This window comes from Nicrophorus vespilloides, unplaced genomic scaffold, assembly GCF_001412225.1.
Source record: "Nicrophorus vespilloides isolate i.1.1-1 unplaced genomic scaffold, Nicve_v1.0, whole genome shotgun sequence".
NCBI lineage: Eukaryota > Metazoa > Arthropoda > Insecta > Coleoptera > Silphidae > Nicrophorus > Nicrophorus vespilloides.
Window position 1 is genome coordinate 29753 of NW_017099545.1, and position 17165 is coordinate 46917.

General features: G+C 28.9%; 1 protein-coding gene across 3 annotated transcripts in view; it reads right to left on the reverse strand.

The window, feature by feature from the left end:
• The window catches only part of LOC108564707, a gene marked incomplete at its 3' end in the record, with an annotated part of 148317 nt that overhangs the window by 21570 nt on the left and 109582 nt on the right, over positions 1-17165 (reverse strand). For all 3 annotated transcript variants that reach the window (XM_017923804.1, XM_017923806.1, XM_017923805.1), the window contains 1 exon segment: positions 9289-9306. In XM_017923804.1, the coding sequence (XP_017779293.1) occupies positions 9289-9306 (18 nt within the window).

Genomic DNA, 17165 nt, shown 5'->3' on the forward strand with positions numbered 1-17165 from the left:
AAATCTAGAAATTATCTTAAGAACAAATTTCTTTTAAATACTAACGTTTCTATTATGACAATTTTATAGTTGTAATATTAGTTATATTAAGTAATGAAAGTACATAAAATACAGTACAAGAAAATCCAGTTGTTAGAACGTTCAAGATTCGCAGATGCAACTGATTCATCGTGTCGTAGATCGGGTCTTTCCGCCTAATTTTTATTACTTTATTATCGATTATGCAGGTGTGCATTCTCGTGCTCAAAATAGAATTGTTATAATGTTTGAGATCCGCAGGTGCAGATGATTCATCCTATTGCGTAATACGTCACAATTTTTATTGCTTTCTTATCTATTCTGCAGGTGTACAAAACGCACTCATTTTTGTGCCAAAAATTAGAATTGTTAAAACGTTTAAGAATGCAGATGATTCATCGCGTAATTTTCATGATTATATAAGGAGATTTTTCGCTAATCGCAATATTTTCTATTAAATTTATATATATTTAAATCTCTTTAATTAAAATATAAAAAAAAATGTATGGAAAAGTATAAATCAATACATTTTTTTTCTAATTTCACAAAAATAGACATAAATTGAATGAAAAATCTAGTAATTATCTTAAGAACACATTTCTTCTAAATACTAACGTTTCTGTTATGACACTTTTATAATTGTAATATTAGTTATATAAAGTAATAAAAGTACATAATATATATGCAATTTATCAATTTCCAAATAAATCCAAAGAATGTTAATATAAATTTTATTTACAATTTATTATCAATAAATTTAAATGTCTTTTAAATAACTTTAATTAAATCTTCAATTACTTCCAATTAATTATTTAGGAATGAAAATGCAACTTTTTGAACTGCTGAAAGTTAATTGATTTGATTTTAATTAAAACTTAACGTGTGCCCAATTGCACTAAATAATTGGACGTGTAATTGGAATCTGGAAATCGTCCAGAAACGACCCGAATACTATGGACAAAATTTAGATATATACGAATTTCAGGTAAGGATTCTTGCGGCGATAAAACTAGAACGTAATTATGATTGAGACGGAGAAGCGTTAAAGATAAATAGAAGAATGGAATTTGATGTGAAAAAATATAAAAATAAAATTGTTTAGTGGACAAGGGTTTTACGCGGGGTCGCAAGGGTAAATAAAGATAGGATGCGGAAAAACAGAAAGATAATGGAAATGAAAAAGAATAGAATGAGTGGAAAAGGGATGGAACGAGTGTATGTTGGACGTGTTCGTACGGTGGCGGAACGGACGCTTTAACGTTTTAATAACGCTAAGTAATTTAATCACATTAAACGCGCGGTTTTATTGATAATTTCGCTCGTGCTGCGACCAAATTGAAGACAGCTTCTTTTTTTTGATGGTCGACTCCGTCTTTTCCTTACAGCATTAAATTTATGTACTCACCTGAGTCTTGCGAGAAGAAGCGAGGAAGTGCATTTAATATCGTTACATTTATATAAATAGGAAATGCGTTTTAATTTGACAAATTGAGTTTCGCGATTTTTATCTGTTTCACATCCAATTTCCACGCTCTGACGATTTCTGCTGCTGTTGAGGGCGGAAAATATATCGACGCGGACGACGAGACAAATGCATTTCAACAATTGAACTTTTCAGACTATTTGTACTTGGTCAAAAGCAGACGTCGATATTCTCCAATAAAATTAATAAATTACTTTTCATTCTATTACATTAAGTTAATTTATAAAAGAAAGAAAAGAAACATTCTAAATGCACACTTTAAGGATAGAGTAAACAAGTTTCTGTAACATTCTGTAAACTTGAATGAATGTACTTGAAATACCTCAAATAGTGCGGTTTTCATCAATTTGTAATCTCTATAGTTCGGTTTAAAAGTTTCGAAACAAGCTAAATATTAATTGAGTAAAATTAATGTACAGGGTGGCCCAATTGAACTGCAACTTTTCAGAACGCTGTATTTTTTTATTTCATATTTATACTTTATATTTAGTTAAAGTATTTAATAAGTTATAAAAGTAATATTTAGATTAATTAGACTATAATTATGAAAAGTCAACAAAATTAATGAAATGTTATTATAACAATAACGTTTATAATCATCAAAATTATTAAACAGTCATATGTATTGATGTTTTGCGTTTGATGGATGCAAATCTGGAAAATATCTAAATTCTTCAATATTTCTTGTTGAATTATCTCACAAATGAACAAACATTTATTTAAAACAAAACATCAATTAGGAAGGTGAAAAGGTGAATGAACATTCTTACAAAATTTATTAAGAAAATAGTAATATAGAACATTTTACTATTTTATGTAACTACTGTGTTATATTTTTAATTATCTAAAGCAATAGTAAAAATCTAATTAATTTTTAATCTTTTTTTTCTGCTCATAACAAAATTTGTAATTTGTTTAAAAAAAAATACTTTTTCTTTAATGTAACTATTGTATTATATTTTTAATTAATTATAGTATTTTCTTTACAATTAGTCAGTTTTATTAGAATAATAGTGAAAAGATGAAAAAAAAAATGAAAAATTATAGTAAGTAAATTATAATATTTAATTTATTTATATCCAAAAACTGAATATTAACTTAATTTATAAAAGAAAGAAATGAAACATTCTAAATGCACATTTCAATTATAGAATAAACAAGTTTCTGTAACATATGTAAACTTGAATGAATGTACGGAAATACCTCACAAAGTGCGGTTTTCATCAATAAAGTTCGGTTTAAAAGTTTCAAAACAAATTAAATATTAATTGAGTAAAAACAAAATAAATTCCAAAAATGTGTGCTAAGCAGAGTAATTCATGATTGAGAATTACATTTTTCTTTATAAAATATAAAATACGGTTTGAATAAACTGCAGGGAAAAAAAAAATCGGATTACGTGATTATTCGTGTGGCGCCTTCAGGGGTCGCATTTTCATACACTTTATATTAGTATTTTTTTGTGTCTGGTCGAAATGAGCGCAATATTTCTCAATCTAGGCGAACGTGTGCAAACATATACAAACACACATGAATGCGCGTATGTTTTTTGGGTATGAGTTGTGCGAAATCCTGGGTACAATTTTAATTAGTCCTCGCACGGTTTTACATACCCATTGCCAATTAAAATATTTCAAGCTTCACGTATATATATATATATATATATATATAACCCTTTTTCCAAAAAAAAAAGGCAAAAGCAGATGCGCCCCGCTTGTTGTTGTTGTTATTATTATTATATAATGTGTGTGTGTGTATATATTTTTTAATTATTTTCGGTGCAGAAAGTTTCGCGCGTTGCGTGCATTTCACGATGAAATGTATGGGTTGGGGAAAGAGGAGAGGTGGTGGAACGAACCGCGACACAAAATATAATTATAATTTATACAACCGGCATCGTCGAATGAGCGACGCACGGAAATAATGGAAGTGCAACTCTAATTAGCGGATGGCCGCCCCCTCGGATTGAGGCGAAACATCACCCTCGTTACAATCATCATCATCATTGCATCATCAAAATGGAAAACGCAAAAATCAAGATGAGCCATTTCGGGATTCGAACAGACGAATCATCGACGCTCGATGCTCACGTAAATTAACAAACAAAACCTCATGCAATTTTCACATCTCCCTCATCGATTCCAGTTGGCCATGATGGACAATAACAGAGAGAAAAAAGCATCCCAAATTACGCATGGAAACATTCGGTTTTCAGTTTATATAATTTTTTTCTGTTGTCATTATTTCGTTTGTTTTTTTGCATTCACACAATTTCAATTATTATTTATTTTTACCGTATTTTTTTTTCTATAATTTTCACATGCATTTAAATTAATTTATAAATATTAAAGCTTTCACTTCAATTACAGCCAAATGCGTCCGATTCGTTATTCAATATTAATTACTGAACGATTTTCCAATTAAAAAATTAAAACATGAAAAGTTAAATTTTATTAATTTTATCTAAATTTATATTAATCTATTTTGCTCTAAATATGTAAAGTTTTGTAAGAAATTACAATTATAAAATTATAATAAAATTATTTTTCTTTTCTTTTATTAGTTTTGTATAAAAAAAAACTTTCATCTTGATATATTTTTAATTAAAAAAAAATAATAATTATATTTACAATCCATCGCGAGAATGAAAATGTAATAAAAGTTTATAAATATTAAGAAAAATTGGATTTAAGTAAATTTTCATATTTTTATTACGTTAAATATCTTTTGTTAAACTTGTTAATTTTATTGAAAATCCATAACACTAATCAAAATTTAATAAATATTAAGAGAAATTAGATTTAAGTTCATTTTTTAAACATGTTTTTCTATAAAACTTTGATTTTTATTCTGCAAGAAATTATATTTAAAATCCTATTTCGATGATTAAAATTTAATAAAACTTTACAAATATTAATAAAAATTGGATTCAAGTACATTTTTTTTAGTATATTTTTATTATAACATTTATTATATTAGATATCTTTTGATAAACTTGTTAATTTTATTGAATATCTATTAAACTAATCAAAATTTAATAAATATTAAGAGAAATTGGATTTAAGTTAATTTTTTTAACATATTTTTGTATAAAACTTGGATTTTTTATTCTGCAAGAAATTATATTTAAAATCCTATTTCGATGAATAAAATTTAATAAAAGTTTATAAATATTAACAAGAACAAAAGATGGATTTATGTAAATTTTTCTTTTATAATTATTTTTGTATTTAAAATGCATTTACATGATTAAAATTTAATAAATGTTTATAAATATTAACAACAAAAAAATGGATTAATGCAATCTTTTAATTTGCATTTTTTTGCATAAGACAACATTGAATATATAAACACTCAATTCACAATAGACAAATTTTCAATTAAGCAATTTTTCGTTCCGGTTCAGTTAAAAAATTCCGGTTAATTTCAGGTTCGACTCTGATAGAAATTAATGTATATTTTTGCTTAAAACTTTGATTTTTTATTTAGCAAGAAATTCTTGCAATATTTTGCAAAATCGTATTAATTATATTTAAAATCCTAGTTCGATGATTAAACTTTCATAAAAGTGTATAAATATTAACAAAAAAATGGATTAATGTAATTTTTTTTGTAGAGTTTTATACATATAAATGTTTGCATATTATAAATAACAGATTAAAATATACATGGATTTTTAATGATTTCTTTCATTAATAGTGCATGTTGAAACCTTCTCTCTTTTCCTCTTTGATTTATGAAGAATATTTTGTATAGAAATTAATGGGATGGGCGCGAGACGCTGAGTTATTTAAAAGAAGTGCGATATTAATGATCCCAGAGCTTAAAACATGATTTTAATATTTACCCGTTTACAAACCCAATTTCTCCAGCGCTTTTATCATTCTTTTAACCCATTTTCCATGCAACTATTTTTCATAAATGCATAATTAATCGCCTTCAAAAAAATATAAATAAATAAATAAATAAAATGAAGAGACGAACAAAAAAGAAAAATAGAAGAAAAGAGAAGAAGTGTTGTGTGGGTGGCAGCGAAAATCCGCCTCCTGCAAGGCGAACAGGCAGCATATTATGTGCTATAAATATTAAATTTTATTAACATAAATTTGCGCTACGCCGAAACCGATTTGCATAATCGCGATGCAGATTCTCTCCGACGCCCGTGTTTCTCTCTCAATTTTTTTCTTCGTTTCCTCTTCTTTTTTTCAATTTTATTTTGAAATTGACGACGAAACGGAATTCGCGCGAAGTAATATATAAATAAATAAGGGTGCGAGAGTTAAATTGTGCGAAGGGTGTAACAGAAAAAAAATTGGTGATAATTCCTCCTCTCCTCTCAACACCGATCTTTATCTCTTCTCTTTCCGCCTCTCATTTCGAGTCATTTCACCGGGAGAGTGCTTTAAAATTGTAATTGTCCGGCAATTGCTCAGAAGATTTCAATTCTCCACCCTTACATTTCGCTATTTTTTGTGTAGATTCTTTGCGTTCATCCCCTTTTTTCCTGCATTATTATACAAAAAACCTCCCCAATTTTTAGTACGCTTTTATGCACATTTCAAATACTTGAATGCATAAGCTAATTTGTATTAATGTATCAATTAATTTATATATAATTAGCACAATTCTAGCTTTTTCTGTAATATATTTTTTTGTTCGAAAAGTTTAATTATATTAGATTTTACAAAAAAAAACTGATTAAACAAAATCTGCATTTTTCTAAACTAATTCAATCAACAATAATGTTATATAATCAACAAAAGCATTGATTCTCAAAACGTATGAAAATTAATTAACTCTTTGAACAAAAAAGTAAAGAGAAATATTGCATCAATTAAGGAAACTGAGAGAATGAAATAAAAAAAAAGCATTGTAAAATCCAAATTGGATCAATAAAATGAACAGAACCATTAGCGAATCAAAATATTGTCGTAATCGTTTCGAGTGTTTATTGAAGCGAATCGCTTTAATTATTAAAATTTGCAAGCGATACCGAAAGATTTTCCATCATTTATTTATTCATATATTTTTTCCACTACGTTTTGCCGTATTTCTTTCGTTGTGCGGAAATGAATAAAAACATGGACGAGGATCTATTATTCTATGAATTTTCTCTAGCAAACGGGGGCAGCGAAACAGGAAGAGCAAAAAAAAACACAAACTTCGGTTCGGTTGCGCTCTTACAAACACATATGTGGAAACTGGGAGAGTTGAATTTCACCCTTGCAGGTATTTTCATTTCCTCTCTTCTTTCTGTTTTTCACTTTTTTTTGCATCCCTAGAACGGAATGCATGTGAACGCGTAAATAAAAGATCGTGATTATTTGCGGCCCTTTTTCATGTTCGGATTTTCGGGCATCGCTCTTAAACTCGCAAACCGAAATGTGGATTCGTAGAATCCACGGATGCATGGCAGCTTCAACAACAACAAAAATTGTCAATGCATCTTCGATATCTGCTGCTGCGGTTGATGGTATGTATATACATTGCATCCGTTTACACCTGCTTCTAGGATAGGTATAACAAACAGCACAGCAGTTTGCATGCAAGATATTACCAATGAGGATCGATGCTTGTGCGACAAGCGTATCGGTTGCAGCAGCAGCGGCAGCATCCACCATGGACCAAAACCGCATGGGAGACAAAAGCAATTTTGGTATACCGTAAACACTTACGTCCGTCCAGTTGATACCGCAAAACGTTAAATCTATATGATCGATAAACCGCAGAAACAGTTTTATCAAAAACAGTATCTAATATACACAATTTTGATTGAATTTCAAATCAAATTCAATTAAAATATCAAAAATCAAATGAATTCATTTGCGTGACGAAACTAAGAAAAAATGCATTTAAAATATCAAAAATCCAATGAATTCATTTTGGAGACGAAACTAAGAAAAAATGCATTTAAAATATCGATTTCAAACTAAATTAATTAAAACTTCAAAATTAACACAGAAAGATCACAATCGTTAATAATTTCCTGTAAAGTTATTGTTTTATTAGAATTTAGATTAATTTCAATAATGAAAAATGAGACTCTTGCATTTATATGAAATGCAAATCCAATATTCGTCTTGGCCAATATTTGTCTGTTTTGATAATCGTCCTGTTTTTTTTATGAAAATTTTGTTTGATATTCGTTCGAAAAGTCAATGACCATTGAATAGTGATAGTTTGTCTCGAGCGTGTTAATTCTTATAGGAAAATATTTATTTATTTATTTTTAATGTTTGTCCTCTTCTTAGGAATTGTTTAAAGACGAATATTGCTAATCTCTTAACGAGAACAATCCGTTCCAGAATTCCTAGATTCCTTACTCGTAAAGCGAAACATAATATGTCTGAACACAAGTTTGGAAAACGATGTAGCAGACTCACAATCCGAGGCTTCTCTTCTTCTCGTCACTCGTTATGCGAGTATTTGAAAATGAAGCTAATATTTTATCATCATTTATTTCATCAATATTTAGTTGCATACAAAAAAAAAATTAATATTTACGCATTAACTAGTGTAGTACTAATTAAAACTGGTTGCAATTAGTGTTATTACTTATTTAAACAAAATAAGAAAATTTAATACTTTTTTAAATTTTGAATGATTATCTTTCATAATTATTTTAGATGCAAATCACCAAGTGATATAGCAAACATATTTTTATCATTTATTTACATTATTTTTAAGATGTTCAATTATTATTTTTAATTCACATCTCTTAATTAATTTGACAAAAAAAATGTAATAAAAAATCTCACAAATAAAGTTTAAAATTGAATAAAACTTAATGTTTTTGCTTAGATATAAATAAATAATATTAATTTTATTTCTTAAATGTGGAAAATATTTGTTGATTATATATAAAGTATAATAAATTTGTTGTTTTTTTTTTAATTATTGGAATAATAGAACAAATTTAATATTTAGTCAACTGCTTCAAAGGGCTGTTGACCTTAGGTCTTTCTTTCCATATTTTAATTATTTAAATTATGATTAAAGTTATGAATTTTTTGTTAATTACCTGAATAATTCCTTACAGAACATTTATTTCCTTTACAAAATTAATGTAACTAAAATGTAAGTTAATTTATGATGATTAATTGCAACGTAAATTAATGAAATGTTAATAAATTTGTTATATTTTTTAATGATGATCAATGTGTTCTCTTGTGTATTTGTGTCTCCAAACGTTTTGTGTTAGAAGGTAACGATCGGTGTAATCAAATATTGGTTTGTATCGATTCGAAGTTGAATACCGCCAGAGCCACCCCTTTTTAATTTCGCCTGAGTGTAAAATTTAATCAATTTTCCCTTTTGGAAGCGACCGTGCACTTGGTTATTTTTAATTCCGCTGCTTTCCTCTCTTACTTTCTCTCTTACATTAACAAACTCGTTCCATCTTTCTTTCGCTTGTAGTTATTGCTGCTTATGCGATTGGTCCTCCTCCACCACTAAACAAATTAATATTTTTCCGACAGCAACAAGTCTGGTTGTGCCCAACAAAATAAAAAGAGCGGCAGCATGAGGAGAAGGACTGCTTTTATGTTACCTGAATACATAATCATCAGCGATGCGGCTCGTTCAATCACTTTAATGCCCTGTATTATAACGAAAATGGATCCCGCGCGCCCTTTCACGCCGCCCTTCTATTCTACTGCCGCAATTCTGGCAGAAGCAGTAGAAGCAAACAGAAGCGAAGCGTACTCGCCGCATCTATGCGAGAGATGCGTGTGCAGAGGAAGGGTGGAAGTCTGTTAACGTTATGTAGATTGCAATGCATCGCTCACCTGTCGTAGTAGTAATCCCTGCAACAAGATACAAAAGTTATACACAGACATTATGCACGAAAATTTCAATGCGCCGAAAGGGCATTCAGCCCTGCGGCCCGTTCAGAGTAATTGCATGCAATGTTGAGGATAGCGTGGGTTGAGAGGACGAGGACGAGGTGGAATGGTGAGTAGAGTGATGAGGAGAGGAGAGGGGAACGAAGCAAGTGGTCATTAGTCATTACGTAAGTCCCGGGTACAAAAGCCATTCACGGTTGTGCGGATCTCCTTTCTTTATTCCGGCCAAGCAGACCGTGATCTTGCATCTCGCCCATTGCGCCCCATTCGCGCATGAAATCTGTCCCATTGCACAACACTCAATAATAACCGAGCGCGTCGGATGCGGCGCCCCTTTCAGCCCACCCACACCCCCTTTTCAAAGCTCAGCCCAAACGCCCGTCGGCTCTGCCACACACACAGACACACAATCTACGAAACAAAAGACCGTCAACAATCCGGAAATAATCCTCAAAAAGAATTCCAACAGTTTTACAGCCAAAATCATATTAAGAATAAATCCATTCTCTAAAACCTATTTAAATATATTCAATGAAATAGAAATAGTAATAATATTCCATTAGTTGTAAACGTTCATTTTAATTATTGATTAAATCCAGATAATTTTACGTAATTATCAACTAAGAATGTCACAAAATTATTATAAAAAAATTGGTTGAAATTCTATAAAAATTATTTGGAGGAGTAATTGTAAGGATTTTACAATAAATTATTACAATATTTCAACTCACACTGGAAATCACAGAAATAACTTTTCGTAATTATGAACGTCACTATTGAAGTAATTTCACATTTTTTTTCAATAAAAATTGCATTAAATATTATTGTTTAATAATTCATAAAAAACTGAGTTATTTATATAATTGATAAACAATATATTGATATAAGAATTGTGAAAAATGAGGGTTGTTTAAATTTAAAAATTATATATAAAAATATGTGTCTTTTTTTATTGAAAATAAAATTAATTAAAGAGAAATTATTCAAATATTATTAAAGACCACAATCAATTGTGTTTTTGCATGCAATTAATTATTATTAAAGTATAAAATATTTTATAGTTAATTAATAAAATACGAATATTTACCAGCTTGGAAATTAATTAAATAAAGTATAGTATTTTTTTTTATTTCGATGTTAAAAACGTTTATAAATATAATTATAATAAATACATTTATAAACTTAATGTTTTTAATTGCAAATTCACTTTTTTGTTCTATAAAAAAAATTATTGAAAAATTAAATGTAATTATAAACAATCGCTGTAAAAAAGGTAAATATTTAAATAATATTTATAACAAAGTGCACAAAATACTTTTTAGTTAATTAAAAAGTTAAAAATGTAGATAAAAAATTTGTTGAAAATTGCTTTAATTTTGAAAAATTTCACTAGATTTTAAATGAAAATAGATTTTTTTTGAGGTAACGTGTAAATATTTAGATATTCAGTACGAACCAAAGCGAAAAATGACTTCTGATTGATTGAAAAATTGAAGTAAAAGAACAAAAAAGTTGTTGGAAATTGCTCCAATTTCTAAAAATGTATTATTTTCTACTTACTAAGATTCATTTGCCCAAGGAATGTGTGAATATTTTAATGGTCAATACGAAAACAAAAAATAGCGAAAAGGAATTCTGATTTATTGAAGTTTTAGAAATTTATATTATTTGTTGAAATTTCTTTTAGACATGTAATCAAATGCAATTGGCTGAGGAAAGATGTAAATATTTATATGTTGGACACAAAACTAAATAAAAGAGATTTCTGATTAATTGTGTAAATATTCTGATTCTGATTAATTGAAAAATTAATATTTTTTGTTGAATTTTCTAAGAAAATCATTAGATTTTAAATGAGAATATCAAATACAATTGGCCGATTAAAGATCTAAATGCAATGTATATTTAGATATGCGGAACGAAACAAAGAGAAAAGATTTCGGATTTATTGAAGTTATAAAAAAAATAATAAGTTTTGTTAAAAATTGGTTTAATTTCTCAAAAAAATATTATTTTCCACTTAAGTTTTGAAATGAAATGTAAAACATTAAACGTATTTAAATTAATTTGCTGAAGAAATGTGTAAATATTCAAATAATCAGTACTAATCAGTATTAATTGAAAAATTAAAGTTATATTTTCTTTTAAAAAATGTTGCAAGTTGCTTTAATTTCTATTTAAGAAGATTTGAAATGATTGGCGAAACATAAAATGTAATGAAATGAATTTGCTGAGGAAGTGTGTAAATATTTAAATAATCGGCACGAAACAATAGGAAATATGATTGCATAATGCATACAGATATGTGTGTATGTTTGCGCAGTTACAAGCACGAAGGGACGTTCCGTTAAATAATCTAATTATCGCATAACGTGCATAACGCGAAGGCGCGCGCTGTGTGCTTTTCATTAAAGCCCAGACGACTACGACGAGTAATAATAATAATTATGTCCAGGTAACAAAAAGGGGAAAGGTTTGGATTTGCAGCGTGTGATGAGGAGGACGGGGGGGGGGCGATGCACATCCAATTACAGGAGTCGTCCCCGCAAATCACGAAACCGGGTGCTCATTAAAGGACGCGTGCATGTTAATTAAAAAAAACATAAAAAAAACTATAGAGGACGACGCACACAATTTGCGTGAATGCAGTCGTCGTTGTTCAATGCTTTCTCCTTCTATTCCATCCAACAACCTTTTTTCTCTCTCTCTCTTTAGTTCTCTTCTCTATTCCAATTTCGTTTCCTGCACGTCCCTAATTGAATCCGCAGGATAATTAGTATGCACGGTTAAGGCAACCCCCGACACTCTCAACAACAACAACAACAACAAACATCGGCTGAATTCTAGAAACCGAAAAAGATACTAAAAAAAAAATAGGTTTTTCTTTGTTGCGGAAAATGAAATATGGATGCAAAGCAGCAACAACAAAAACAAAGAAAAAAACAAAGCAGCAACAAGGATGTGAGCATGTGTGTGGATGAAACAACATCAGCAACAACAGCAACAAAAAAAATAAAGGTATGAGCATAGACTGCGGCTGCCGAGGACTAATTAATAAATTTTCGAGATCCGCGCATGCAAATTCGCACGTTAACTGAATTGCAAATTGTTTATTACACAAAGTGCGTTCATTATAGCGGAAATTAATTATTAAAGTAATTCCGAAATAAATTTGCAAGAGTTATATAATAAATTTCATATGTACGCATTTATTTATTTAGGTGTATTCGGTGAGTGCACGTGAATGGTAGATGCGAATGCACAAATGTATATATATATATATATGATATAAATGAGAGAGAGAGAAATGCGAATAGAGAGATGAGTGAGAGAGAGAGAGGTGGATGCATGCATTCTGAAATTTAATTAAAATTAACGCTATTTGTGTTAATCCCCATCCCACCACTCTCTGTCTCTCTCTTCAATATGTGAATATTTTCCTCGAATGATTCCATATGCAAAACTTATTCATTTATATTTCACTCGCATAACAGTTCGTGCTTCATAATTACCATCCGCAATTATTTTTTTTCCCTCTATTTGTCTCCATCCATCCATCCCTTTTACAAGAACAAATTAATTAAATACAAATCCAAGCCAAGCGTACACTTATAATCAACTCTATACATATTTGATAATACTATTATATGCAAAGTATTGTCGTGACCAACTTCCACTTTCCTCCTAATTATTACAAATCTTATTTCACGTATACATACGTAAGTGATTATTTAGAATAAACTTTCTTTATTCAAACTTCCTCCCAGTAATTGTCTCAGGCTAAAACCAAAAACAAAAATCTCATTCCCTACAGCTAAGCTGGTGGAGAATCTCGAATCTGATGTTCCCATTTTTAATGATCTCATTCAAAACATTAGCCCATTCTTTCTGTGATGTTCCAATTTCTTGCTTCTTATTTCTTAATGTGTTAATTTGTATTTATCTGTCGTTAAATAGTGTGTTAAATTTTTTTAAGTGGTGTCTCTAAAATGTGTAAATCTTAAATTTCTCTAAATGCGTACTTCTTATTTCTTAATGTGTGTTTATCTGTCCTTAAATAATGTCTAAAATTTTTAACTGTGTCTCTAAAATGTGAAAACTGGTGTTCTCTAAAATGTGTAAATCTTAAATTTCTCTAAATGTGTACATCGTTAAATGTGTTTCTCTAATATGTCTAATTATGTTCAAAATCTGTTCGTGTTTAAAAACACATTTCTTGCTTCTTATTTCTTAATGTGTTAATGTGTATTTATCTGTCCTTAAATAATGTGTAAATGTTTTAACTGTCTCTAAAATGTGAAAACTGGTGTTCTCTAAAATGTGTAAATCTTAAATTTCTCTAAATGTGTACATCTTTAAATGTATTTCTCTAAAATGTCTATTTATGATCAAAAACAGTTCCTGTTTAAGGAATGTTCTGACTTACTCTACAAATATGTGCTTCTTATCCTTATAATGTAAAATATTTTTTTTATATATATATCAAAATCTGTGAGTTACAGCTGCATGCTGAAAGAGATTAGGCTTAAGCAGTATGACTACTTATGTAAAACTCAAATATGTAACCCATTTCACATATAAATAAAAACATTTAAAACAATAATATGTGGAATATTCCGAAGAATGGTTACACTTTAAATCGTATAGTTGCGTCTATTTTATCACAACTTAACAACCTTCTTCCGCCCTTAAATATTTGGGTAAGATCATAAAACTTAGATAAATAAAAGTTTGTGTTTTCCACAAGGTCAAAACTGAATTGCTTATCTCCAACGCCTTTCCTTTTTTAAAGAGACACATTTTTGTATTATATAATTAAGTCTTAGAGGGTCCAACGAAGTCTTAAATGGAGGGTTGAAGTGTGAACATGGTCTTCTTGGAGAGTCCAGTGAAGTACACTTGCTTCGTAATTATTAACTTAAGAAAAGAATGTATCTTTTAGTTAATAATCCATGAGATCAACTGTTGTATAGTTGACTTCTCACTAAAACTCTGATGTGTATAATAAAGTAATTAAGAATATTGCATTTAATATCCATAAACTCCTCTAAGAGATTCTTAATTCCGGGATACGACAGTATTATTAGCAATAAGAAAGCTTCATTCTGACCATGAGATTGTTTGTCTTCTAATAAATTTATTATTAATAAATATGAAATATATTCATCATTATAATTGACAATTAGAAAAGTTAATTATTTGAGAAATTAGGAGAATCTTCAAATATTTATATTATATCAAACTATAGATTTATAACTCTTATAAAACATGTTTAAACTAATAAAAAAAATAATTTAAGTTACAATCTAAACAGTTTAAACAAAAATTTCAACTTGATAATATGTACAAAATTGTATTAAAAGCAGAAGTAGTTTTTATTATTTAAATGTATTAAAACTTTCAAACTCGAACGAGCATTTCATGGAAATCAATATTATAAAAAAAAAACAAGAAGAAAAAGTATTTGAAACCCATTTGAATGAGTCGTAAGCAATACATGTTAATCACACTATCCATTATTGAATTAATATTATCTAGTTTAATAATTTATTACATTAATTTAGTAATAATAATTTCCATTACAAAATTCAATAGAAACCCGTAATTACGATACAGTATAAGTGTATTAGCTAGTCAATATTTAGCAGACAACATTATGAAAAAAAAATACTTTAATTCATGTTTATGACAAATTGATGCCTTCACCGAAATATCCATTCAACTAATTGCAGAACATAATAATTTATTGAATATAATATGCTATTGATTAAATTCCATTTAATCCTTTACAAATAATCTATAGTGTCATTAGCTGATTTTCGTAGATTAAATTAATAAAAAAAAGTCGGCATATCAAGTAAAATTATTAATCGAAATTGATTATTATTAGTCGAAATGTGAGGTTTTATTTAAAAACATTTTGTATAAGAATTTTTTTTACAAATTTTGAAGAAATATTCTGTGTTTATATATATACTTTGTATAAGTCGATGAAAGAAAAATAACATATTTAATGTTGATTAATGAGTGGAAGGAAATCGCTTTTCCGGAAGAACCCAACACATTTGTTGCTGTTTATCCCATCCGCTCAGCTTCACTTTTGTTTTCTTCTCGTATGTTTTTTTTTCCTCTCTCTCTTTTCCATGCTTGGAGTCCCCTGTTAAAAACCGAGGCTACGTACAAGAATCCCCTCAAGCTCTTCACTTCTCTCTCTTTCTCACCGTTTTTTTATAAGTCTGCTTCTACGTCTCTCTTTATCTCTCCTTCCATCCTGCGCTAATCCCATCAGAAACTTGTTATAATACGGAGGTAATCTTTCCCGGCATCGGGAAGGCGCGCACATCAAAGTATCTTGTTTGCGAAAAGAGATGAGCCATAATTGGATCAGCGGCGAATGCGTTTAAGAGGCACAGAATGGAATAAAGCACAGATTTTTTTGTTTCTACAGAATACGTATTTACAGAGATTATTGTTTTCGATTTTTGAATTCGTCTCGAATAGTTTAGATAAAATTTTGACTTATATAAAGATGAGAAAGGACGAAATCGAGAGTGCGACAAAGAAAAAAATAAAAGACTGGGATGAGTTTCGTGTGCGAAGGGACTAAAAACCACTTGTTGAGAGAAGACGAGAGGATGAAAAGACGTTTCCGGAGATCTGTGTCTTTTTCGCCGCCTCCCGCGATGCGCTCATTTGCGCGATATTTCCCCTCTTAAAGTACGATGGAAAAGAACAGAATGGAAAAGGAAAGAAAAGAAACGAAGTGAAAGGAATAAGAAAAAAAAATGTTGGGACGAGGGTAGATGTTGGATGGGGGAGAAAAGTTGCACGGTTCGACGCGACGGAATTTAAAGGAGCCGAAAATTGCCGCGCATTTCTCACGACGGAAACGTCCACGATTTTGTTTTAATAAAATTGTCGAATGAAATAGAGGATTTTCGAGTCAAATAAAACTGCGTATTATTTCATTCGAATTTACATCTTTTTTTTATATTTATAGAATCGAGTCAAATATATTAACATCAATTAAAACTTATGAAACACACATATAAATAATTGGTTTTGCTATCTAGTAATAATATTAATAGTCTAGAAGTTAATTAATAGTTTTAATGTAAACTTTGTCGAAATAATAATATTAATTAAAGAAACAAATTTATATAGTTAATATTTGCAAAAAAGTTATAACTATGGAATATTTATTATAAGTATATGTATTTAAACTGTAATTAGTAATGGTAAAGTAACTTATTGTATACAAAATATTAATAAAATTCATATTTTTAATAAATTAATTTGATTGTATTGATTTTTTTCTTGTAGAACTTTGCACAAAGTTTCACGAAAAAAAACTATTAGAATAATTATTCAGTTCAATTGAAAACTCATTGTGTTGATTTCTTATTATTGTAATTAATAATTAATCTATTTTCAAAATCAATAATAAATAAAAATGTGTCAGTGTTTGTTAGCCCAATAACTAGGAAAGATTATCCATTTCTGCATTGTATAATCGTTTTTAATTAAGTTTAACAAACAAAACTAAAGTAAAGATTGGATTGGAATTGGGGAAGCAAAAACCTCTTAGAGATAATAGTGAAAATTTATTTTTTCTAGTAAAAAAGTACAAAATAATTTAAATCAAGGCATTATTAGTGAATTTAATTATTTCACTTCTTTTATTACGAAAGATTTATTCGCTTTGAAGTGAAATATAGAAGAAAATAAATGGTTTGTTTTGATTATATACTAAAATTTTGCATTTATTTAAAATATGTACATGATTCAAACAAATAGTTCAATTATCAACTGGGATCAAT